This window comes from Microcaecilia unicolor, chromosome 8 (genome assembly GCF_901765095.1).
Source record: "Microcaecilia unicolor chromosome 8, aMicUni1.1, whole genome shotgun sequence".
Lineage (NCBI taxonomy): Eukaryota > Metazoa > Chordata > Amphibia > Gymnophiona > Siphonopidae > Microcaecilia > Microcaecilia unicolor.
Genome location: NC_044038.1, coordinates 89,798,083 through 89,825,375, shown reverse-complemented (window position 1 = coordinate 89,825,375; position 27,293 = coordinate 89,798,083). Strand labels below are relative to the sequence as shown.

The 27,293-nt window shown below is 45.1% G+C and overlaps 1 protein-coding gene across 4 annotated transcripts in view; it reads right to left on the bottom strand.

The window, feature by feature from the left end:
- Positions 1-27,293, bottom strand: part of HAUS5 (HAUS augmin like complex subunit 5) — a 245,600-nt gene that overhangs the window by 182,176 nt on the left and 36,131 nt on the right. For 3 of the 4 annotated variants that reach the window (XM_030212334.1, XM_030212333.1, XM_030212335.1), the window contains exons 4-11: positions 20,179-20,211; positions 19,965-19,989; positions 19,016-19,148; positions 11,756-11,915; positions 8,096-8,186; positions 843-922; positions 685-745; positions 216-343 (exon numbers count right to left, since the gene is read on the bottom strand). In XM_030212334.1, coding sequence (XP_030068194.1) covers positions 216-343; positions 685-745; positions 843-922; positions 8,096-8,186; positions 11,756-11,915; positions 19,016-19,148; positions 19,965-19,989; positions 20,179-20,211 — 711 coding nt within the window. The remainder of the gene's footprint in view (positions 1-215; positions 344-684; positions 746-842; positions 923-8,095; positions 8,187-11,755; positions 11,916-19,015; positions 19,149-19,964; positions 19,990-20,178; positions 20,212-27,293) is intronic. The other variant, XM_030212336.1, reaches the window with a different exon arrangement.

The following is a 27,293-nucleotide window of genomic DNA, read 5'->3' as shown; positions in this document are numbered from 1 at the left end:
AAGGGGGAGAGGGGGTTGTTCCATAGTATTGGTGTTAAGAAAAAGTAGGCCAAATTCCTCCACACAAGGTGGGCAATGATCAATTTTCAGACAGCCAATATAAGGTGGCAAAATCCTTTTTATCCACAAAAAAAATCACTATGAAAACAGCTCTCCCCATGTTCACCTGTTACATTTACCCACAAGCTATTATACTTCTGCATAATGGCACCTACTTGAGGGCCTGGATGTCGTGATCAATGTCCATGCTTGATGTGAGCTTTTGAAGCTCCGATGTGTTCTGCCGTGCGAGATGTTCCAGGGCCGCTAGGATGTGGTTAGGTGCATGGGCACTCAGGATGTTCTACACACAAAGGAATCAACATTATAAACCTGCATTCTCTTTTCCACCAATGATTTTCTTCCCAATGTCAAAGTTCAGCATACATGTACTCTGCATCAAATATATCATCAGTTCTTTGATATCCATGTAAATGCATGTATTGTCACATGCCTGCCAAATCTCACAACTTGCACAATAGTTTCTATTTGATCTGTACACATTACACTCTGCTTTGATAAACAGAAAAGGCTGGTCTAGAGGTGTGTTCACACAGCCTATGCAAAAACCATACTGCAGCTACCAGAGCATTCTACATGGCTGTAGCCTCAAGCATCATAGCAACACTACAGAACTGGCCTTACCTCCACCACGCTCAGCCACTGCTGGTGCGATGTTCTACGCAGCTCTTCGCTCACACTACTACTAAGAAAGTGAGAAAGGACAGTGGCATAGAGTGAAAGAAACCAGAATATTTATTCAATAGACTGAAAAAGGCAAAATAGGGTATTTAGGGTCTTACTGGAGGTTCCCCGCCACACTGTCATCATGGAGGCTTTTCAGGAACTGAAAACGCATCTGGCAGGCTTCCTTCACATCTCGCTAACAGAATCAAGTACAAAATAGGAAAAAAAAAATGTTAAAAGAACAATGTCCTCAAAACTCCACAAAAGAGGTGCAGGCAATATATGCAAATTAACAGGGAAATCTAGGAAAACATTGGTAAGAGCAAGAATGAGAACTTCCTGAAGTGTCACTCTTTCAATGGCAGCTTATGGAGTAAACACATCCAATGGCTGCCCTCTAACAGCTGCTAGAAATCTTTGTGCTAAGCCATCCCTTCATATCCCAACTCCATTTCCTCTTTCTTGGTCTCAGACCATTATTAACTACTGTTCTAGTCCACAGCTTATACAACCCAAAGTTTTTCACCCTCACTAAAGGTGAAGGAAGAGGATAGAACAATGAACATATTAATGTAGAAACAGAGAAAATATGGGCGCTTACAATACACAAGACTTTCTTCACTTTGTACCATTAAAGATGAGCAGGGGAAGGAGGAAAGAAGAAGACAAGGAGAAAGGGGAGAAACAGTGAAAAAATACCATGGTAAACTTAGCTAGTATCAGCTGTCATAAAACCACCAGTTTTTCAAGCTGTTTTAAGGTGATGGAGCTCAATCTTGCAAAAGCACCTTGAGAATTCATAATGCAATTGAAGACGTGGAGGCGTATTTTTCAAAGCATTTAGACTTCCAAAGTTGCATAGTAACCTACGGAACTTTGTGAATCTAAGTGCTTTGAAAATGAGCCCCATAGTAACAGCAGCAAACAAGAAGCCAATAGCATAAAGAGAAAACTTTTAGTCCATGCACCACTGAAATGTCACATGCAGCAAACAGTGTTAGGGTGCTAGATCTAGGAGGGTATCCTAAAGTGTATTTTGTTATTTTTAAAAATATATCCCACACTATCTAGGCAGGGTCCAGAAAAACACAAATAACCATCATACAGGCCATAATAAATGACAAAACAAATGACAAAGAATAAATATCACAAACTGACTACATAGGTAAAAAGGTAAAATTATGTATCATACCTGATAATTTTCTTTCCATTAATCATAGCTGATCAATCCATAGACTGGTGGGTTGTGTCCATCTACCAGCAGGTGGAGATAGAGAGCAAACTTTTGCCTCCCTATATGTGGTCATGTGCTGCCGGAAACTCCTCAGTATGTCGATATCCAAGCTCCATCCGCAGGACTCAGCACTTAGAGAATTACACCCACGAAGGGACACTCTGCCCAGCTCACCACCGCCGAAACGGGGAAGGGGAATTAACCCAGCTCATCCCCACACAAGTGGAGGAGGGGAATCCGTCCAGCTCATCCCCGCAGAGCGGGGGAGGGACACCACACCCGCCGATGCGAGGGGATCTGGCTTATCCTGCAACCGCAACCGCGGGAGGAGCTGACTGACCCTAACACCGCCGAAGCGGGAGGGGTACAAAGCTGCCCTACAGCCGCACGAAGCGGGAGGGAGTGCCGGCAGAATTTTAAGTCTCAATCCAGCCCCGTAAAACGGAGGGGAGAGGAATGCAGCAGCTCACTGTAACACAAACTCGTCTCAACTCTTGAAGAATCCAAGTGAAAAAACTTGAACACGAAGTCTTTCTGAAGTAACTGAAGACTAAACTTGAACCTGAAATGCAACCAGAATAAAAACAGTACAGATATCTGGGAGGGGCTATGGATTGATCAGCTATGATTAATGGAAAGAAAATTATCAGGTATGATACATAATTTTACCTTCCATATCATCAAGCTGATCAATCCATAGACTGGTGGGATGTACCGAAGCAGTACTCACCCAGGGCGGGACATTGAAATCCCTGACCTCAACACTGAAGCTCCAAACCGGGCCTCCGCCCGTGCAGCCACAGTCAAGCGGTAATGTTTGGAGAATGTATGAGCCGAAGCCCAAGTTGCCGCCTTGCATATCTCTTCCAAAGAAATGGATCCGGCCTCTGCCATCGAGGCCGCCTGAGCTCTAGTGGAGTGAGCCTTCAGCTGGATAGGCGGCACCTTCCCCGCGGCCACATAAGCCGCTGCAATGGCTTCCTTGACCCATCTTGCCACTGTAGGCTTAGCAGCCTGCAGACCCTTACGAGGACCTGCAACCAGGACAAACAGATGATCCGATTTCCGGAAATCATTGGTCACTTCCAAGTATCTGATGATGACTCGTCTCACATCCAGATATTTAAGAGCAGAGTATTCCTCTGGGTAGTCCTCCCTACGAAAGGAAGGGAGACAGAGCTGCTGATTCACATGGAAGCGAGAAACAATCTTGGGCAGGAAGGAAGGCACTGTGCGAATAGTCACTCCTGCCTCAGTGAACTGCAGAAAGGGCTCTCGACATGAGAGCGCCTGGAGCTCGGAAACTCTTCTGGCTGAAGTGATAGCCACCAAAAAGACTGCTTTCAACGTCAGGTCTTTCAGAGATGCCCTCGACAAGGGTTCAAAAGGCGGCTTCTGCAAAGCTCTTAGCACCAGGTTGAGATTCCACGCAGGCACCACTGAGTGCAGAGGAGGGCACAGGTGATTAACTCCCTTGAGAAAGCGCACCACATCTGGCTGCGAAGCCAGGGAAGCACCCTTCAGGCGGCCCCTGAAGCAAGCCAGAGCCGCTACCTGGACTTTAAGGGAACTGAGCGACAGGCCTTTCTCCAGACCTTCTTGCAGGAACGCCAACACTGAAGAAATTGGAGCAGTGAAGGGAGAAAGTGAGCCTGCTTCACACCACGCTGCAAAGATACGCCAAACCCTGGCGTAAGCAGTAGAAGTAGAGCGCTTCCTCGCTCTCAGCATAGTGGCGATGACCTTGTCTGAGAAACCCTTCTTTCTCAGACGCTGCCGCTCAATAGCCAGGCCGTAAGACCAAAGGGGGAGGGATCCTCCATCACCACGGGACCCTGATGTAACAGGCCCTGCTCCACTGGCAGCCGCAGAGGATCGTCGACTGAGAGCCTGATCAAGTCCGCATACCAGGGACGTCTGGGCCAATCCGGACCCACCAGGATTACCCTGCCGGGATGCTTTGCCACCCGGCCTAGCACCCTGCCCAACATGGGCCAGGGCGGGAACACATAGAGAAGCTCTTGTGTCGGCCACTGTTGGAGAAGAGCATCTACTCCCAGGGATCGAGGGTCCCGTCCTCTGCTGAAAAAGCGCGGCACTTGGCAATTGGCCGATGACGCCATCAGATCTAGGCTCGGCTGGCCCCAGCGCTTCGTGATGTCCAAGAACGCCTGAGCAGATAGCTGCCACTCTCCGGGCTCCAAGGTATGGCGACTGAGAAAGTCCGCCTTGACATTCATGACTCCGGCAATGTGGGCCGCTGACAGCTGCTCCAGGTTCGCTTCCGCCCACTGGCAGAGATTCATAGCCTCCTTGGCTAGAGGGGCGCTCTTGGTACCTCCCTGGCGGTTGACATAGGCCACAGCCGTGGCATTGTCCGACAGGACCCGTACAGGCTTCAACACCAGTACCGGGATGAACTCCAAAAGCGCCAACCGAATGGCTCTGAGTTCCAGGAGGTTGATAGACCACTTTGCCTCTGCAGGAGACCAGAGCCCCTGCGCTGTCCTTCCCAAGCAGTGGGCTCCCCAGCCCGACAAAGAAGCGTCCGTCGTGACGACAATCCACTCCGGGGTCACCAGAGGCATTCCCGCAGACAACTTGTCTGTCTGCATCCACCAGCTCAGCGCCTTGCGCACTGCTGGGTCCAAGGGAAGGCGCACAGCATAATCCTCCGACATCGGAGTCCAGCGCTGCAGCAAAGAGTGTTGAAGTGGTCTCATATGAGCCCTGGCCCAGGGCACTACATCCATCGTGGCCGTCATAGAGCCCAACAGCTGCACATAGTCCCAAGCCCGAAGAGGAGAGGCTACTAGGAACTGGTCCACCTGAGCCTGAAGTTTGACAATCCGATTGTCTGGCAGGAACACTCTGCCCACTTGGGTGTCGAATCGAACTCCCAGGTACTCCAGGGACTGAGTCGGGCGCAGCTGGCTCTTCTCCCAGTTGATGATGCATCCCAGGGAGCTCAAAAGAGCAACTACCCGGTCCACAGCTTTGCCGCACTCTGCATAAGAGGGGGCTCGGATCAACCAGTCGTCCAGATAAGGATGGACTTGTACCCCTTCCTTTCGTAGGAAGGGCGCGATGACCACCATTACTTTGGAAAAGGTCCGCGGAGCAGTAGCCAACCCGAACGGGAGGGCTCTGAACTGGAAGTGTCGTCCCAGGACTGCAAAACGCAGAAAGCGTTGATGAGGAGGCCAGATGGGAATATGCAGGTACGCTTCCTTGATGTCCAAGGAAGCCAAGAACTCTCCTGCCTTCACTGCCGCTATAACAGAGCGGAGAGTCTCCATGCGAAAGTGCCGCACTTTCAAGGCCCGATTGACCCCTTTGAGGTCGAGGATAGGCCGGACAGAACCTCCTTTCTTTGGTACCACAAAGTAAATGGAGTAACGCCCCTTGCCAAGCTGACTTTTTGGCACCGGAACGACCGCACCCAGGCAGATCAGATTGTCCAAGGTCTGCTGCACCGCCACAGCTTTGACCGGAGACTTGCAGGGAGAGAGTACAAACCCGTCTCTTAAGGGTCGACAGAACTCTAGCTTGTAGCCGTCTCTGATTACTTCCAGCACCCAAGCGTCTGAAGTTATTGTGGTCCACTCGCCCAGAAACGAGGACAGCCGTCCTCCAATCTGCACTGGGGCGTGGACCAAGGCCCCGTCATTGGGTACGAGACCCTGGGGGAGGACCGGAGGGAGCACCTCCGGGACGGCGGTCTCTGCGAAAGGAATGCTGCTTGGGGGAGAAATTCCTCTTAAAGGAAGAGAGGGCAGAGGAACCCGACCTGCCCGGGCGGTTACCGACGGGCTTCCTGAAACCGTCCTCTGGAGGTACCGGGACGAGCACTAGCCCGAGCCCTGACCTCTGGTAACTTCTTGCCCTTAGACGTGCCGAGGTCGGTCACGATTTTGTCCAGCTCGACCCCAAAGAGCAGCTTGCCTTTAAAAGGCAATCTAGCCAGGCGGGATTTAGAGGCGTGGTCAGCAGACCAATGTTTCAGCCAAAGCCACCGCCGCGCAGAGATTGTCTGAGCCATGCCTTTCACTGAGGCCCTCAAGACATCATACAGCAAGTCTGCCAAATAGGCTAAGCCCGATTCCAGGGCCGGCCAATCAGCCCTCACGGAATGATCCGAGGGGGAAGCCCGCTGCACCATAGTCAGGCACGCCCTGGCCACATAGGAGCCGCAAACTGAGGCCTGCAAACTTAAAGCAGCTGCCTCAAAGGACGACCTTAAGGCCGCCTCCAATCTTCTGTCTTGGGCGTCCTTTAGGGCCGTGCCACCTTCCACCGGCAACGCCGTTTTCTTAGTCACCGCAGTGATTAAAGAATCCACGGTAGGCCACAGATAGGCCTCACGTTCACTTTCAGTCAAAGGATAGAGGCGGGACATAGCCCTAGCCACTTTAAGGCTCGCTTCCGTGACATCCCATTGAGCCGAAATTAAGGTGTGCATGGCATCATGCACGTGGAAGGTTCTAGGCGGGCGCTTCGTCCCCAGCATAATGGCAGAGCCAACAGGGGCTGAGGGAGAGACGTCCTCCGGAGAGGAAATCTTCAAAGTGTCCATGGCCTGTACCAACAGGTTGGGCAAATCCTCTGAGCTAAAAAGCCGCGCTGCAGAGGGGTCATCCGCTCCATCCGAGCGGGGATCCGTCTCCTCCAAGGAATCCGCAAAGGACCGTTGGGAGACCTCAGATACGTTGCCCTCATCTACATCGGAGGAGACAAAGTCCTCCAAGGCCTGGGAATCAACCCGAGGGCGTTTACCTCTGGGAACCTCAACCTCTTTACCAGACGAGGGAGGGGGCAGCGTGTTGCATAAGGAAGGCCTGATGCAGCAGCAAAACAAACTCGGGGGAGAAACCCCCCAGACTGTGCACTTCCGCAGCCTGGGCAACAGCCCTAGACGCACCCTCAACCGGCGCTCGCAAGAGCGGGGGAGAGACATGCTGCGCATCCAAAATGGCGTCCGGCGCGACACTCCGCGAAGGAGCCGCACGGGAAGAACGGCGCTTAACTTTAGCCGCTTTTGTGCCGTCGCCCAAATTAAGGGCGTTCATGGCATTAATGTCTCCAACCTCAAGGGCGGCCCAAGAAGAAGCCGTCCGAGCCGCGTGGCCGGCCAAGATGGCGGAGGCGAGGAGCGGGGGATGGGCGTTTATGGCGGGAAAAACCGCCACGCCGGAGGAAGGACCGGGACATTCATCGGTCACGAAACTGTCACCCAACAAGGGCGAATCAGGCTTTAAGACCCCTGCATCCCCTCTAGAAGCGCCCAAGCGATCCGGGGAGCGACTCTTTACGCCCTCGCCCTCCGACGCCATATGCCACGTGGAGATAAATCGGGGAACCCCCTGCCCGCTATAAAAAGGTAAAAATTACCTGCTTTCCGCTCCGAGCTGTAACGACCTGGTGTCCCAGTGAGTAGCTGCAATGAACGTTTAAATAAACGTCGAAATAAACGCCTTTAAGGACGTTCAAAAAAATTTTTTTTTTTTTTTTAACGGAGCCAGCGGGAGGGGGGGAGAAAAGGAGGGACCTGGCACCACCAGGTTTGCACTTGCTCAAAAGAGCCCTCAACAAAACCTAAAAATTAGGCTTGGAGGCCTAGCCAGAGCTGCTGCTGCTGTGTGTGACCACCACCTGCTGAGATAGAGAACATACTGAGGAGTTTCCGGCAGCACATGACCACATATAGGGAGGCAAAAGTTTGCTCTCTATCTCCACCTGCTGGTAGATGGACACAACCCACCAGTCTATGGATTGATCAGCTTGATGATATGGAATCATCAGTTTAAAAATAAGGTTGCACCAGTATACTTTAACTAAAGTGGGGCCAGAATGGCTCCATAATATAGATACAAATGCCTGCTGAAACACATATGACCTGCAACTATTTCCTAAACAGGAGAGGCTGAGACAATACATGTAGATCAGCTAACAAAGAATGCAATAAGACTGGACAGGCAATACTTAAAAAAATAAAAAAAATAAAGCCCATTTCTGAATCTCGGCCAAGTGACAGTACTTCACAGGAAGATCACCCTCAGAATGCAAGGATCTAGATTGACCGTAAATCTTAACAGAACAGATACTCAAGGAAGTGTCATTGACAAAATTACATACCAGCACTTCTGGCTCCAGAATACAGAAAGAAGAGACAGAGAGATTGGGATCAGGAGCCTGTGCTCCCAGGAGCACCTCCTCATTAGCCTTTCTGTAGAAACATGTAAAATATTCTTGTTAAGCACTGATATTCCACACAGTCTAAGATGTCCTATTATGATTTCTACTGGGTTGAATTATCTTTCTCCAGTAGCTATGTTGGTTAAAGTAAATTCCCAACCTCATTGGTCTATGCAATAAAACTCATGCTTAAAATATCTTAGAATATGACTCATTAAAAATTTGGAATGCACAGTACAAAACTAATATACTATGTAAAACATTTAGCAAATTAATGCTAGAAAACTGCAGACACAGCAAATCCATGGTATTCCCCACAAAACCAAAGTATACTGTGCACATATTTATCTCAGAAAGTCTCTGGTGCTAACTGGACTGAAGTTAAATGGTGAATTACCTGGGGCAGATAGAGTGGGAATTTCCTATTCAAGTGTCTCACCCTCAACAACCCTCTCCAATCAACATAACTCTTGTCCTCTCCTCCCTCGTGTGCTGAAAAACCAATCAGCCACTGAATCTAGGCAATCTTGAAGGAGACTAATGGGTTAGTGGCATAAATGAGAAGAACATAATCTGTGTAAAAATATGAAGATATTCCCTTTGTTTGGATTAAGGAAGCCAAAGACTCAGAAATAGATTAAAGAGAAGAGGGGATAGGATGGAACCCTGGGGTACACTAAAGTGCACTGGCCGATTATCCGATGAAGAATCTTGTGTAACAACCTTGAATGTGTGATTAGAGAGACAAGAAGAAAATCAATTGAATACTATACCATTAATATCAAGGGTAGACAAACGGGGAAGAAGTAATGAATGGTCTACTAGATCAAAAGCTGTGGACAAGTCAAGGGAGATTGTAAGAATTATGGAATGTGTGTCATGATGAGAGCAGATTTCATTTAATAATGCCATCATTACTGCGTGATCTGAAACCTGTAGTGCCAGGATATTTTATGGGAAAGAGGATAGTTGAATAAAAACTACTCTTTCTTGGATTTTTGACATATAGCATAAGTAGAACACTAGACGATAATATGCAGGGATTGAAGGATCAAGTTTTGATTTCTTTAGTACAGGGCGAATGACAACCATTTTCCATATTGTGGGAAAATGCTCTGTTGATAAACTAGAGTTAATTATTGACAGGGTTGTAAGGAAGTAGTCCTACAGTGGGGGAAATAAGTATTTGATCCCTTGCTGATTTTGTAAGTTTGCCCACTGACAAAGACATGAGCAGCCCATAATTGAAGGGTAGGTTATTGGTAACAGTGAGAGATAGCACATCACAAATTAAATCCGGAAAATCACATTGTGGAAAGTATATGAATTTATTTGCATTCTGCAGAGGGAAATAAGTATTTAATCCCTCTGGCAAACAAGACCTAATACTTGGTGGCAAAACCCTTGTTGGCAAGCACAGCGGTCAGACGTCTTCTGTAGTTGATGATGAGGTTTGCACACGTCAGGAGGAATTTTGGTCCACTCCTCTTTGCAGATCATCTCTAAATCATTAAGAGTTCTGGGCTGTCGCTTGGCAACTCGCATCTTCAGCTCCCTCCATAAGTTTTCAATGGGATTAAGGTCTGGTGACTGGCTAGGCCACTCCATGACCCTAATGTGCTTCTTCCTGAGCCACTCCTTTGTTGCCTTGCTGTATGTTTTGGGTCATTGTCGTGCTGGAAGACCCAGCCACGACCCATTTTTAAGGCCCTGGCGGAGGGAAGGAGGTTGTCACTCAGAATTGTACGGTACATGGCCCCATCCATTCTCCCATTGATGCGGTGAAGTAGTCCTGTGCCCTTAGCAGAGAAACACCCCCAAAACATAACATTTCCACCTCCATGCTTGACAGTGGGGACGGTGTTCTTTGGGTCATAGGCAGCATTTCTCTTCCTCCAAACACGGCGAGTTGAGTTCATGCCAAAGAGCTCAATTTTTGTCTCATCTGACCACAGCACCTTCTCCCAATCACTCTCGGCATCATCCAGGTGTTCACTGTCAAACTTCAGACGGGCCGTCACATGTGCCTTCCGGAGCAGGGGGACCTTGCGGGCACTGCAGGATTGCAATCCGTTATGTCGTAATGTGTTACCAATGGTTTTCGTGGTGACAGTGGTCCCAGCTGCCTTGAGATCATTGACAAGTTCCCCCCTTGTAGTTGTAGGCTGATTTCTAACCTTCCTCATGATCAAGGATACCCCACGAGGTGAGATTTTGCGTGGAGCCCCAGATCTTTGTCGATTGACAGTCATTTTGTACTTCTTCCATTTTCTTACTATGGCACCAACAGTTGTCTCCTTCTCGCCCAGCGTCTTACTGATGGTTTTGTAGCCCATTCCAGCCTTGTGCAGGTGTATGATCTTGTCCCTGACATCCTTAGACAGCTCCTTGCTCTTGGCCATTTTGTAGAGGTTAGAGTCTGACTGATTCACTGAGTCTGTGGACAGGTGTCTTTCATACAGGTGACCATTGCCGACAGCTGTCTGTCATGCAGGTAACGAGTTGATTTGGAGCATCTACCTGGTCTGTAGGGGCCAGATCTCTTACTGGTTGGTGGGGGATCAAATACTTATTTCCCTCTGCAGAATGCAAATAAATTCATATACTTTCCACAATGTGATTTTCCGGATTTAATTTGTGATGTGCTATCTCTCACTGTTACCAATAACCTACCCTTCAATTATGGGCTGCTCATGTCTTTGTCAGTGGGCAAACTTACAAAATCAGCAAGGGATCAAATACTTATTTCCCCCACTGTAATTCAGGAAGTAAACCAATTAGATGGAAAAGGATCACACAATTCATAGGTCAGTCTGATTGTAGCAATTGTTTTTTGAAGGGATATCACGGTTTGAGGTTGAAACAATGACCACGTTGTTGTGCCTGCATTATATTCAGGCCTATCCGATGCTAGACTTATAGGATTCGAAGGAGGAAAAGATTTTATCAGATCAGAAACCTTGGTCGTGAAAAAAATACAGAAAGTTCTATGCCATATGCCTAAGCATTAGGAGCATGGGATATCTAACATACAATGGAATACAGCTCTTTAGCTAGATTTGAAAATTTCTCTATTCGTTTGGAGAAATAAATCCTTTTTTAGCTTTAAGTTATATTCGCGCTGTAACTGTTTACATTTCTTTATATCAAGTTCATTGTCAGCTTTTTTCCACAGACGTTCGGCCTGACGATATTGCCTTTTCAGCAGGCGAAGGCCAATGTGGTACCAAGAATTAAATCGTACTGACCAACTAGGAGAAAATTTTCAGAGGGAAACTAAAGCTTCAGATAGAATAGAGTGCCAGAGCTCAGTCTGACTATCCAGTGCTAGAGAAAAAAATCTGGAAGAACCAAAAGGAGAGAGGGGGATAGCTTGCTAACATCAACAGCTGAGACATATCTTGTCATTTACCTTTAAGACTCAGTTATTTGCATGCGAATGCATAATAATTTTAGTACAACCTCACTAATTTTCTGAAGGATTACCTTAATATACACATTAAAGCCTTACTGCACAGTATGTTTTCTTTTTAGCATATGTGTTAATCTTTGCTACAAAGGCCCACTTGTCCATGCATCTCTCTACTGGCCCATTCTTACCTGCTCATCTCCTGGAGTTGATCCACTCGATGACTCAGCCGGGAGTTGCTCTCATGTAGCTTCTCCCGCTCCTGTTCCTTCTTCGCAGAATAGGCTTTCAACAGCAGGGTTCTCCGTCTGGCATCCTGTATCCTCTCAAAGCTCGCTTCCACCAAGGTCTCTGCAATTAGAAGTTACTTAACGAGGACAAGGGGCTTATAGCCTGCAGCCTTGACCTCTATACATATACACTCACAGTACCACTGTGCTGTCCCCTTCTACTGAGCTTTCTGCACCTCAAGGCAAGACCTCTGGTTTCATGCAGCAGCTGAAGGCAAATTCTGCAGCAAGGGTTATAAAATGCTGGCAATTCTATGGCATATATGTACATTTGAATAATTTTGTATATTTAATTGTGAAAATGTTCTCTTATTATGTAGTACTTTTTCCAAATTTGCATTATATCAATATAAAACATGAAAACATTTGCTCATACCAGTTATTTTCTTCACTTGAGTCCAACCAGGCCAGTCCAGAATGCATGGATTGTATCTGTTGGACAGTAGATGGAGATAGACTAAAAAGCTGAGTACAGCTCATTGGACATCTGGATATCTCACGTCTCCCAATCAAACCTGTATTATTCGGTCTTTCAGAACAACCAGTGGGACAGTTCAATCATCTTGTGATTATTGACTCCAGACTCAGATTCTCTCCACAAATTTCGTTGGTGTTAAAATACGTTTTTTATACTCTTCACAAGATAAGAGCTGCCCGAAGCTTTTGGATTTTCCATTATTACATACTCGTCTGGACTACTGCAATGTAGTTTATATGCTGGTATTTCCAATTATGAGCTCAAAAGACATCAATCATAAGAACATAAAAGTAGCCATACTGGATCAGACCAATGGTCCATCTAGCCCAGTATCCTGTTTTCCAAACAGTGGCCAAGCCAGATCACAAGTACCTGGCAGAAATCCAATTAGTAGCAACATTCCATGCTACCAATCCTGGGGCAAGCAATTGCTTCCCCATGTCTGTCTCAATAGCAGACTATGGACTTTTCCTCCAGGAACTTGTCCAAACCTTTTTTTAAACCCAAATACGCTAACTGTTGATATCACATCCTACAGCAAAGAGTTCCAGAGCTTAACTATTCGTTGTGAAAAAAAAATTTCCTCCTATTTGTTTTTAAAGTATTTCCATGTAACTTCCTCAAGTGTCCCCTCGTCTTTGTACTTTTGGAATGAGTAAAAAAAATTGATTTACTTCTACTTGTTCTACACCACTCTGGATTTTGTAGACCTCAGTCATATCTCCCCTTATCCGCCTCTTTTGCAAACTGAAGAGCCCTAACCTCTTTAGCCTTTCCTCATACGAGAGGAGTTCCACCCCCTTTATCAATTTGGTTGCTCTTGTTTGAACCTTATCTAATTCCGCTATATCTTTGTGATAAAGTAACCAGAACTGAACGCAATACTCAAGGTGTGGTCGCTCCATGGAGCAATACAATAGCATTATAGTATTTTCGGTCTTATTAACCATCCTTTTACTAGTAATTCCTAGCATCCACCACCGCACACTAGGCAAAAGATTTCAGTGTATTATCTACAACGATACCTAAACCTTTTTCTTGAGTGATGATCCCCTAGCATCAGGTAACTATGAGTCGGATTATTCTTTCCAATGTGCATCACCTTGCATTTTTCCACATTAAATTTCATCTGCCATTTGGATGCCCAGTCTTCCAATTTCCTAAGGTCTTCCTGCAATATTTCACAGTCCACTCGTGTTTTAACAACCTTGAATAGTTTTGTATCATCTGCAAATTTAATCACCTCACTTGTCATTCCAATTTCCAAATAATTTATAAATATGTTAAATAGCACCAGTTCCAATAGCACCAGTTCCAATACAGATTCCTGAGGCACTCCACTGTTCACCCTCCTCCATTGAAAGAAATGACCATTTAACCCTACTCTGTTTTCTGTCCAGTAACCAATTCCTAATCCACCCCAGAACCTTGCCTCCTACCCCATGACTCTTTAATTTTCTCAGGAGTCTCTCATGAGGAACTTTATCAAAAGCTTTCTGAAAATCTAGATACACTACGTCAACTGGTTATCTTTATGCACATGCTTATTCACATCTTCAAAGAAATGAAGCACATTGGTGAGATAAGACTTCCCTTGGCTGAACTCATGCTGACTCCGTCCCATTAAATCATGTTTGTCTACGTCTTCTGTAATTTTATTCCTTATAATAGTTTCCACTATTTTGCCCAGCACCAATGTCAGGTTTACCAGTCTGTATTTCCTGTACCACCCCTAGAACCCTTTTTAAAATCCTGTGTAAGGCTCATGTCCTGTGTACGGCTAAGTGGCAAGATCGTATTACTCCTTTGATTTAACAGCTTCACTGGTTGCCCATAAATCTAAAAATACAGCTAAGATTCTATCTTTGACCCATAAGGCACTACATACTGGTGTCTCTGAATATCTAGCCAGACTTACTGTCCCGTATACTCCTCCTTGTATGCTTAGACCAGTAAATGATCATAGGTTGGTCTTCACAAGCCCAAATCAAGTACACTGGGTCTCAACATGAAAAAGTGCATTTTATTTTTTGTCCCCTTTTTTATGGAACAATCTTCCATTGGCATTAAGGTCAGGATCATCTTAAAGCGTTGAAATTACATCTTTCACCGAGTTAGCTGACAATACAGATGATGTAACTGATAGGCAGACTTTTTCTAAAGTTTGTGAATGGCTTGGCTGTATAGTTGTGATTTTCTGTCCTATTTTTATAATGGAGTTCTGTTTATTATATGACTATTATGTATTGTGCATCACCTTGATTTGGTTCTGCAACTAAGGCGATTTTAGCTCCAAATAAATAAACATAAGCCCTGTGCAGACACAGCTCACCACAAAGCAAATATTCAATCCTCCCTCCCAACTTAAGCCACCAGAGAAAGAAGTCCAAGGTGGTTCTCCGCAGACACACCTATTTGAGGAATCCTGCAGAGCTCCTGGCAGAAAAACTCTGCACTCAGTCTGCTGCCCCTCACTACCCCTCTACCCTCATCTCCCCTTACGTTCCCGCCCGAAACCTCCGTTCACAGGACAAATCCCTCCTCTCAGTACCCTTCTCCACCACCGCCAACTCCAGGCTCTGCTCAATCTGCCTCGCCTCACCCTATGCCTGGAACAACCTTCCTGAGCCCTTACGCCAAGCCCCCTCCCTGCCCATCTTCAAGTCTTTGCTCAAAGCCCACCTCTTCAATGCTGCCTTCGGCACCTAACTCTCACCTTTCAGGAAATCCAGACTGCCCCAATTTGACTACCCCTATCGGACAAACTGTTCACTTGTCCTTTAGATTGTAAGATCTTTGAGCAGGGACTGTCCTTTATGTTAAATTGCACAGCGCTGCGTAACCCTAGTAGCGCTTTAGAAATGTTAAATAGTAGTAGTAGTAGAGCTCTGCATGCCACTAACAGCACTGCCATTCCTGCCTGAACATGAAGTTGCACCATAGGGGGCAGGAACAGCAGCACTGTCAGCGGCGTGCAGAGCTCTATGGCCCCATGTAGAGTTTTTCTTTATTGACAACAACCAATCGAGGAGACAGCAGAGTTAGGCAGACAGGCAAGCGGGAGGGGAAGCTCCCAGTTTGATTTTCATGCTGCTGCCGGCCCTGAATAAGTTGGGCCGAGGCATTCCCTCCGCCCCCCCCCCCCCCCACCACAGTGCTTCTATGTTTCCAGAGTTGTAGAGAATAAAACAGGGACAACATTTGTCCCCGTCCCCTCCCTATCACCGAAGGTTCTGTCCCCATCCCCACGGGCTCTGTCTTCATCTGCAGAAGCCTTGAACAATTATGATTTTATATTTAAATCTTTTTATTAAAGTATAAAAAGAAATATACTGTGCAACTGTTGTATATAAATTACAAATAGAAAACAACAAGCAGCAGCTATAATAACCCTCCTAACCACTACCTTCTACCCTTCCAACCCCAACAATAGCTAATTTTTACTACCCCAAGGAATCCTAATCCACCCTGTTAAAATGTCCAGGAGTACAAAAAACAACCCGTTCTGTATGCCCTAGAGGGGAGAAATATGCCCTGTGAAGCACTGTTATGATTTTTTAATCTGTGGATGAATAAGAAGTCATCAACAATCTCAGGATTCAATCTAGCTCTCATAAGTACATAAGTATTGCCATACTGGGAAAGACCAAAGGTTCATCGAGCCCAGCATCCTGTTTCCAACAGTGGCCAATCCAGGTCAGAAATACCTTGCAAGATCCCAAAAATGTACAAAACATTTTATACTGCTTATCCCAGAAATAGTGGATTTTCCCCGAGTCCATTTAATAATGGTCTATGGACTTTTCCGTTAGGAAACCATCCAAACCTTTCTTAAACTACGCTGAGCTAACCGCCTTTACCACATTCTCTGGCAAGGCATTCCAGAGTTTAACTGCACGTTGAGTGAAGAAATCTTTTCTCCGATTCATTTTAAATTTACTACATTGTAGCTTCATCGCATGCCCCCTAGTCCTAGTATTTTTGGAAAGCGTGGACAGACACTTCACATCTACCCGTTCAACTCCACTCAATATTTTATATACCTCTATCATGTCTCCCCTCAGCCGCCTTTTCTCCAAGCTGAAGAACCCTAGCCGCTTTAGCCTTTCCTCATAGGGAAGTCGTCCCATCCCCTTTATCATTTTCATCACCCTTCTCTGCACCTTTTCTAATTCCACGATATCTTTTTTGAGATGCGGCGACCAGAATTGAACACAATATTAGAGGTGTGGTCACACCATGGAGTGATACAAAGGCATTATAACATCCTCATTTTTGTTTTCCATTCCTTTCCTAATAATACCTAACATTCTATTTGCTTTCTTAGCCACAGCAGCACACTGAGCAGAAGGTTTCAACGTCGACACCTAAATCCCTTTCTTGGTCCGTGACTCTTAACGTGAAACCTTGCATGACATAGCTATAATTCGGGTTCCTCTTTCCCACATGCATCACTTTGCACTTGCTCACATTAAACGTCATCTGCCATTTAAACGCCCAATCTGTCCGGTCTTCCACAGTCCTTCCTGCAATAGGAGAGGTCTTCTTAGAAGATGTACTGGTAGCAGGATGTACAGCATCCCCATGCAAATTTTGCGTGGCCAGCATGTTTGCTTGTTTTTCCAAAAAATCTAAATATCATTGTCTACATCACTCAAACAAGCAACAGTCCAGTTCATTAACAGGCTTCAAAGTAGAAAATGACACGGGGACAAAGTTTGTCCCCATCCCTGCCCTCGTCCCCAAGGGATTTGTCCCTGTCCCATCCCCGCGGTTACTGCTTCAATCCGGTTTTCGCCCTCTACACTCGACAGAAATGGCACTCACTAAAGTCTGTAATGACCTGTTCCTTGCCAAATCCAAAGGTCACTACTCCATCCTCATCCTCCTCGACCTATCCGCCGCTTTTGACACTGTCAATCATAATTTACTTCTTGCTACACTATCCTCATTTGGGTTCCAGGGCTCTGTCCTCTCCTGGTTCTCCTCATCTCTCCCACCGTACCTTCAGAGTACATTCTCATGGATCTTCCTCCACCCCCATCCCGCTCTCTGTTGGAGTTCCTCAGGGATGTCCTTGGACCCCCTTTTTTTTTTTTTTCAATCCACACCTCTTCCTTGGGCTCGCTGATCTCATCTCATTGTTTCCAATATCATCTCTATGCTGACGACACCCAGCTTTCTCTCTCCACACCAGACATCACTGCTGAAACCCAGGCCAAAGTATCGGCCTGCTTATCCGACATTGCTGCCTGGATGTCCAACCGCCACCTGAAACTGAACATGGCCAAGACCGAGCTCATTGTCTTTCCACCCAAACCCACTTCTCCTCTCCCTCCACTCTCTATTTCAGTCGATAAAACCCTCATCCTCCCTGTCTCATCTGCCCTCAACCTCGGAGTCATCTTCGACTCCTCCCTCTCCTTCTCTGCCCATATCCAGCAGACAGCCAAGACCTGTCGCTTCTCTCTCTATAACATCAGCAAAATTCGCCCTTTCCTCTCTGAGCACACCACCCGAACTCTCATCCACTCTCTCATTACCTCTCGCCTTGACTACTGCAACCTACTCCTCACTTGCCTCCCACTTAACCATCTATCCCCCCTTCAATCCGTTCAGAACTCTGCTGCGCGTCTTATCTTCCGCCTAGACCGATATGCTCATATCACCCCTCTCCTCAAGTCACTTCACTGGCTTCTGATCAGGTACCACATACAGTTCAAGCTTCTCCTACTAACCTACAAATGCACTCAATCTGCAGCCCCTCACTACCTCTCTACCCTCATCTCTCCTTACGCTCCTACCCGTAACCTCCGCTCACAAGACAAATCCCTCCTCTCAGTACTCTTCTCCACCACCGCCAACTCCAGACTCCGCCCTTTCTGCCTCGCCTCACCCTAAGCTTGGAATAAACTCCTTGAGTCCATACGCCAAGCCCCCTCCCTACCCATCTTCAAATCCTTGCTCAAAGCCCACCTCTTCAATGTCGCTTTCGGCACCTAACCATTGTACCTCTATCCAGGAAATCTAGACTGCCTCAATCTTGATTGACTGCACTTTTTGTCCTTTATATTGTAAGCTCCTTTGAGCAGGGACTGTCCTTCTTTGTGAATTGTACAACGCTGCGCAACCCTGGTAGCGCTTTAGAAATGTTAAATAGTAGTAGTAGTACTGCGAGTCCCTGTCCCCATGTCATTCTCTACAGAATTGGCCAGGGATCAGTATTCATCAAACACAGGCACACGTAAGTTTTCTTCACAGTTTGTTCTACCCTTGTCGGGCCCTTTTGTTGGGGGCAAAATTGTGCACAGGCTTTTTTTGTCCTCTTTTTGGGGGTGGGGGGAGAGGCTATTTCGTTTCTGGGCTTTTTTGACAGGGCTATTTTGACCAGTTCCCTGACCATAGGATAGAGATTGTCAAGTGATGTTCCTTTTTTGTTCCTACAGATTTAAAAATCTGCATCCCTCTACTTTTTAAGCAGCCTAACAAATACAATATATTAAAAGCCCTCATGCCCCCAAATGGCTTTCCACAGTGTACACATATCGCCCACACTGTGCGCTCTCTCATATGAACATTCAACTGTTATCTGAACAGGATTGGGGCTTGACAGCTGGCTGTTTCTTCACTGTCTGCAGTAACCTCAATCTGTCCTCTCTGGAAATCCAGCTAGTGTTCCTCACCATTAGCTATTACTTCCCGCTCAGCCATCTTTATCTGCTGGATCAGTTGTGGCACCTCTAACTTCAGGGCTGATATCTCCTTCACCAGCTGCTTCCTGCGTGCCTGTTGCAGTTCAGACTCTGACTGTTTAACCTGTGGAAAAGAACCCAGGGACAATCAGCTCACTGCTCTCCTTCTAAAGGGGGGACATGTGGGAATCCATTCGTCTCATCTATTGTCATTGTGTGTCTAGTAGAAATCAGTCATCCCATGTACAGGCTTTGAAGTATTATTATAATCACATCTGTAAACATGCTCAGGAATCTCATGCCAGAGAAGAGTTTTTCCCTATGCTTGCTCCAGTGATAGCCATCCCCTTATTTTAATCCTGCATATATAAATTGATGCTTATTAAAGACTTTATTGTATACTTTAACAAATGTGACTGTTACCTCATGTCTCATCTTTGGTCTGCTCATTTGTTATTCTTCATATTGTTTTTCCTCTATTCTACTACTTTTGTGATATTTATGCAAACTTTGTTATGCAACTGAAATGTAGTATATAAAAATTAAAATTAAACTATCAAAGTTTAACTCCTAAGGAAGTAAGAGAAATACAAAACAGAAAAAAAATACTCCAGTAAAACGTGTATGGACAAGTTTAAATCTTTCCACTGCCACTGATCTCTTGCTGCTTTTAAAGCAAGTCAAATTGGGTCATATATACTAAACGTTTTTTTCCCATTTGGGGACGTCTAAGTGGTAAAGTGCAAAAAAGTCACCTATTATATAAAAGCAACATAGACGCCTATATGCTTCTATAATAGGTTCCTAAAAATTGGGGGGGGGGGGGGGGGGAGCCACGATCGCACATTTATAAAAAGAGGTAAAGCACTACAGAATCTGGTTTACATGAAACTCACTTCTACAGGTTCAAGTTATTGTAATTGGTAAGGGAATGCCTTACCTCAGACTGCTGTAGGTGCTGATACCTGAAAGAGTTATTGATGTTAAGGAAAACCACCACAATGCTAGAGTCTCCTTCCCACCTCTTCTTAGCCCCCAAATGAGGGAAAAAGCAAAAGTGAGTACAACAACAGAACTTTAAGGTGGATGTACAGTGAGAGAAAGGGATGACTCAGAGAATGCAGCAGTTTGAGGGTTTTATATTAAAAAGATACCAAAGCAGGTTCCCCTCGATTTTCTTCACATTTCTGGAAAAAAGACAGACACAAACTCAGGAAGATCAATATAGGGGAAGGGAGCTGAAAAGTAAGAGGTTGAAACTTTGACAATACATTTAATGTGCATCATCATCACTGTTAATTATAAAGTACAATCAGTGCGTACAGACACCACACACACAAACCCGATAGTTATTGAGGCTATTTTTAAATATCACTTATGCTACACCAATGGCCAATTTATAAGGAGGTCATTTACTACTACTGATCAGTTGTGGCTTAGAATAGTGAGTACAGCAACAGGCTGAGAATCAGGGAAGCTGGAGTTCAAATCCTGCTTTCCTTACTGATGTTCCATATGATAATGGGCAACTAACTTCACCCTCAACTGCCTTAGACAGAAATAGACTGGGCAAGAAAATACCTACTATACTGGATTGTAAATGATCTGTTCTAACCAGCCACTTCTGCATTCTTGGGCAAATTCTTGCCAAGAGCGATAGGAAGATACAACTCTAGCAAAATAACAAAGGGAACGAAGACAAAAACAAATTCCTTTTTGGCCTTAGATCTCTGAGACAGAAAGGTTGTATTGCCAACAAATAAACCAGCTAAAGTGCAAAATGTGATTGTGGCTCTGATCAGATATAGTTCACATATACAGAATGCACAGTACTGGGTCGGGTCAATTTATCAGGGCCCAACACCAAGTGGGATGTGGGGGAGAAGCCTCGTGTCTTCTACTGCCAGAGCTGGAACCAGCAGAGGGCAGAGGTATCTTCTGCCCCGCATATCCCATGTCCAAGGGTGAGAGGAATGCCCACTGGACAGCAGCAGTTCCTGGGTCTGTAAGGGACTCCTTGATGCAGCAGTGATGGAAGGAGCAGCAGCACAATGAAGGTGGGGTTGGATGCTGTTCTGTCTGTGTCATTTCATTTTGGGTTTTTCTTTTTTTTTTTGGGGGGGGGGGGGGGGGGGAGGTGAAGAGGAGAGAGGTCCTGCTGACAAGAGAGGGGGACAGCTGTAACTGGCATAAGAACATAATAGTCATACTGGGTCAAACCAATGGTCCATCTAGCCCAGTATCCTGCTTCCAACAGTGGCCAAACCAGGTCACAGGTACCTGGGCAGAAACCCAAATAGTAGCAACATTCCATGCTACCACTCCCAGAGCAAGCAGTGGCTTCCAACATGCCCATCTCAACAACAGACTATGGACTTTTCCCTCCAGGAACTTGTCCAAACCTTTTTTAAACCCAGATATAACCGCTGTTACCACATCCTCCAGCAGCGAGTTCCAGAGATTAACTATTCTTTGAGTGAAAAAATATTTCCTATTTGTTTTAAAAGTATTTCCATTTAATTTCATCGAATGTCCCCTGGTCTTTGTACGTTTTGAAAAATCGATTCACTTCTACACCACTCAGGATTTTACGGACCTCAAATCATACCCCCCCCCCCCCCCCTCAGCCATCTCTTTCCCAAGCTGAAGACCCTTACCTCTTTAGCCTTTCCTCATATGAGAGGAGTTCCATCCTGTTTATCATTTTGGTAGCTCTTCTTTGAACCTCTTCTAATTCTGCTATATCTTTTTAGAGATAGCCAGAATTGAACGCAATACTTAAGGTAGCACAGATGAAGTAAACTGACCCACTCCGCACTGGCTAGCTTTCTTACTACTACTAATCATTTCTATAGCGCTACTAGAGGTACACAGCGCTGTACACATTATATGCAGGTACTTTCTCTGTCCCTAGAGAGCTCACAATGTAAGTTTTTGTACCCGGGGCAATGGAGGGTTAAGCGACTTACACAAGGACACAAGGAGCTGCAGTGGGAATCAAACTCAGATTGTCAGGATCAAAGCCCGCTGCACTAACCATTAGACCACTCCCCACGCATGTCTACAAATGCAAAATTTAAAATCAGCTAGGGGAGAACTCTAGCATGTTGGCTCCATCAGATGACCAACCAGCATGCCTGATATCTCCCTGCTTGACTGGGGAGAAAACCAAATTCCTTTATGGCCATGGATCTCTGAGCCTGAAAGGTTGTTTCCAACAAATGAACCCCACCCATACACTGTTCAGCCCCCCTCCCCCCCAAAAAATGTACATACCCAGCTTGTCAACAAGTTGGTGATGGTTGGTATATAAAACGCTCTCAAAAGGGGGCCACCCTTCCTCCAAAATCAGCCACAGGCCCACACAGACAGATTTAAAGAAACACAACCTCAGTAGAAAGCCTACCACTCCATAAGTCCACTCAATCCTTTCGGTGTCATCGTTTGTTCCTTTTGATGCAAGCTACGCAAAATATCTCCTCTTCGTCCATTTTCCATAATTTCATCAATGGCTATCCATTGTAATTGGTAGTGTTTAACTAAAGGCATACCCTTTTTACCAGTCACAATACAATGCTTGACTGGTAAAACAGTCTGGTTTTAAGCATACATTTAGTTTGACCAATGTACTTTAATCCACAGGGACAAATCATCATACATCTTCACTGCTTTAGAGATACAAGAAGTGGAACAGCTAACATTTATCCAAGTCTGGTTATTATCATCCCAAAACCTGGAAGCTTCTTGGGTAATAGCACAAATGACACTTTTGCCACATTTATAATGTCCCAGATTCTTAATGTCTGAGTCCACAGAGTGGCATAAAAGATCTGATAAATTAGTACCCCCTAGAATAGGATATCATGCTTTGTGTTTGCCTAAATCTCTCATGAAATGATGAAACTTGCCAATGATTCCTAATGATTTTAGATGACAAGATTTATACTTCAGCACACACAATATCATAGGATCTTGCAGTAACTGACATTATCCTGTAGCAACAACTTCCAATGATTAAATAAAGCCCGCTTATAAGATTAATAACTTTTTCAGGGTAACCCCTATCCTCAAGCTTGTTCTTCAGTTATTCCGAAGACTCTTTATACTTTGCAGATGTATCACAAATGTGTCTGTATTGCAAAAAACTGAGCAAAAGGTACACTCTTTTTAATTATGGTGAGGATGCTTACTATCATAAGCCAATAAGGTGTTTCAATTCGTGGACTTCGAATAAATATTTGTTTCCAAATAACCATCTAGTAACTTTTTCATAAAAAAAAAAAAAAAAATATTTCCATCTGATGATAAAGTATGCTGAAACTTGACAGTAGGGTGACACATTCAACTCACTTAAAAAATGAAGTGTTTCAACTGTCTAGCCAATGACAAAACTTTCATCTATTAAACTCCACCAGCACATCACATATTTTGTAGATTCTCTCTTTAAATTAGCCATGAAAAGTTTAGCAACCATATGCTATGAGTTTATCTTTTTGGGCAGACTGGATGGACTGTACAGGTCTTTTAACTGCTGTCATCTATTATGTTACTATGCAGTATGTCAACCCCCCCCACACACACACACAAATATGCACAGTTGTAACGCTCATTTCATCATTTACACAGTTGGAAAGAATGCAGTGAAGTTTCCCATGTCCATCTGAATAATGGCTATGGACTTTTAGGAAATTTATCTAAACCTTTTTTAAACCCTGCTAAGCTAACTGCTATTACCACATTCTCTGGCAACAAATTCCAGTTTAATTACACATTAAGTAAAGAAATATTTTCTCCAATTTGTTTTAAATTTACTACTTTGTAGCTTCATTGCACTTGCTCACATCAGATGTCATCTGCCAGTCTCACAAAACTCCTCTTGCAATTTTTCACGATCCTCTTGTGATTTAAGAACTTTGAATAACTTTGTGGGAAAATAACCTCACTAGTTATTTCCATCTCTAGATCATTTGTGTAAAAAAAAAAAAACCTGCGTCCTTACACAGATCTCTGAGGAATCCCTCTATTTATACTTCTCCATTGAGAATACCAATCATTTAACCCTAATCCCTGTTTTCTTTTAACCAGTTCATAATCCTCCACAAACAGAACACTATCTCCTATCCCATGACTCTCTAATTTCCTCAGGAGTTGTTCACGAGGTACTCTGTCAAACGCCCTTTGAAAATAGATACACAATATTGACCAGCTCACCTTTATCCACATGTTTATTCGCCCCTTCAAAGAATTGTAGCAGATTGATGAGGCAAGATTTCCCTTTACTAAATCCATGATGGTTTTGTCTCATTAATCTATTCCTATATATATGCTCAGTAATTTTGTTTATAAATGTCTACCGTTTTGCCTTGCATCATCAGGCTCACCAGTCTAAAATTTCCTGAATCACCTCTGTATCACTCTTCACAAATTGGTATTAACATTGGCCACCCTCCAATCTGCTGGTACCATTCTTGATTTTAAAGATATTACATATTACTAATGATAGCTCTGCAAGTTCATTTTTCAGTCCTATCAGTCCTCTGGGATGTATGCCATCCAGTCCAGGTGATTTGCTACTATAATTTAATAACTTGCCCCATTACATATTCCAGGTTTACAGGGATTAGTTTGTTTCTCTGACTACTCAGTATTGAATACCATCTGTGGAATTGGTATCTCCCCCACATTTTTCTTGGTGAAGACCGAAGCAAAGAATTCATTTACTCTCTTCATTATGGCCTACGCCTTCCCTTCCGCGAGTGAAACTATTATTCCTCAGTCATCTAGTGGTCCAACTGATTCTTTTACCACCTTCTTGCTTCTAACATACCTAAAAAAGTTGTTATTGTGTGTTTTTATCTCCAACGCAATCTTCTTTTCAAAGTATCTCTCTTTGCCTTTCTTAGCAGCACTTTGCATTTGACTTGCCATTCCTTATGCTGTTTCCTATTTTTTCCAGTCGGATCATTCTTCCATTTTCTGTAGGATGTTACTTAGCTCCAATAGCTTCTTTCACCTCACTTTTTAACCATACCGGCTGTTAGGCCCTTTCTTCCATCTTTTTTTTTTTTTTAAATACATGGAATATATCTGGTCTGGGCTTCCAGGATGGTATTTTTGAATAACATCCATATCTGATGTAAATTTTTTACTTTTGCAGCTAATGCTCTTATGTTTTTTGGTTGTTTTTTTTAAACTTCTCTCCTCGTTTTATCTTAGTATCCTCTTTGAAAGTTAAATGCTAATTTACAGATGTTCTATGTTTTAATAGGAGAAACTGCTTTCTGTAAAAAGAAATAGCAAGATCTGCTGTTAAAAATAAGAACTATTGGTAATCACTCAGTAGGTGGCATCAGAAAGTGGCACTAACTAGTGAACCACTCAGTGCCAGCATGCAAGTCTAGACATTGTTCTATCCTTGGCTGCACCTAGGGGCACCTGGTTACAATCTCCTCCAGCCACAGGCTCCCAGCACAATGAAGAAATATATGTCCACCAGTAACTTCAATCTTAAGGACTTTTATTCTATGCAGGTTTCTAGTACACAGTTCCAACAGCAGCATAGCACATACCAGGATTCAATACAGGCTTACAGGCTCCAGTCTGAGCTCTTTATCCAGTCCACAGTAAACAGTAATTCAATTCCCAAGACAAGCAGTTCTTTCCGTTCATTATCACAGTCCAGTCACCAAGTAGCAGTTTCTACCTTCTATCCTCTTTACCTTCAGGAGAGTTCAATATTTTAGGGACTCCTTCTACCCAAGGGTTTTCCCCTGCATCAGCTTCACAGTGAATTCAATACTTTTGGGACTTCCTCTCACCCAAGGAATTTCAGCCTGCTTCAGTACTTTAGGGACCTCCCTGCCCAAGGATTTTCAGCCTGCAAACTACTTCTCTACTTCTGCTTCTCTCTCCTGAGCTGAACTCATGAGACTCCTTCCCACCTGCCTAATCAATCCCTGGCTTCTGCCTTCACAACCAATCATTCTCCACTTATTAGCTTCTCTACACACCCATACCAGCTGAGTTGAGCATGAGCCTAATGAGGAGCTCCTACACACAGGGTTTCCTATCTCTCTTTCCCCCTAGTGGCCGCCAATCTACACCTCCTGTTAGCTTACACCCATGTCCTCCCTTATGGCAGCTAGGAGTCCAGTCCGGGTTTTCCATCTCACCCCCTAGCTCCTTGCCTGCAATGCCTTCTGGGACTTGTAGTTCAGACTGAAGCTGCCTTAAAGTCACATCCAGGATAGTGGGGTTATCACATACCCCCCCCCCACTTAAGAAATTGCGAGTCCCTTTGGGACCTTCCCAGGGATTCGTAATTCTAGACAGAACCCTTCGTCCTTTCTTTTTACGCCTCCCTAGGCCTCGGCGTCTAATTTCTTCGCCCACTTTCCTGACCCATGGATACACCCCCTTTACCACTATGGGCTTCTGGCGTACTTTCCTCAGGCCTAATCCCTTTATCACCTCAGGGGAACTCCTAGTCCTACCCCTCTCATTGCTACAACCCTGGGCTGTACTTCTTCGCCTACTATGCCCTGATTGGTATTTGTGGGTTGTGTATAGGGTCCTAAGTCTTCTTTTCCCTGGGACTTTTAAGTGTCTCCTATCCCTCCCTTTTGGTATAGGATAACCACTCTTGGTACAAGGCTTCCCCCAGCCTCTGGGTGATCTAGCATGTCCCTGGCACCCTCCCTGAGCCGGTGTCCCCTGCCTAGGAGCTCTTTCCTCACCTGACTCTAGCGTGCGATGTCTGGGCCCTAGGATCAACCTTTTCTTCTGAGGCCTGAGCCTTTCCCTCCATTGGACAGCCTCTACCCTTTTCTGCTTGCCCTTCCGGGGTTTCTCAAATTCCTTAACCTTTACACTACCCTCTTTCTGGGGTTTTAACAGTGCCCTTCTGACTCTCCCTATCCTGATCATTACTCAGGGATAGGAGTTTACTTACTTTAACCCCGCCTGGGTCCTTCTTTCCCTCAAGCTCTTTCTGGAGGTCCACAATGCAGGCCTGGGCTTCCTGAAGCTCTTTTAGTCTTCTCTGCCCATCCTGGAAGAAGACATCTACCGCTAGGGTCAACACCCTGCACCTCTCCTCCAGGGCCACCCGGCAGCTTTCTGCCCTTTCTGTTGTTTCCTTGGCTTGCTGTCTCTCTACCACCCACTCAGCTGCCCCCTGAGCTTGAACCTGTTGCAACTCTTTTATCTGAGTTTCCAACTCAAGGTTCCTCTGAGTAAGGTATCCTACCCTTCCCTGGGCTTCCTGCAC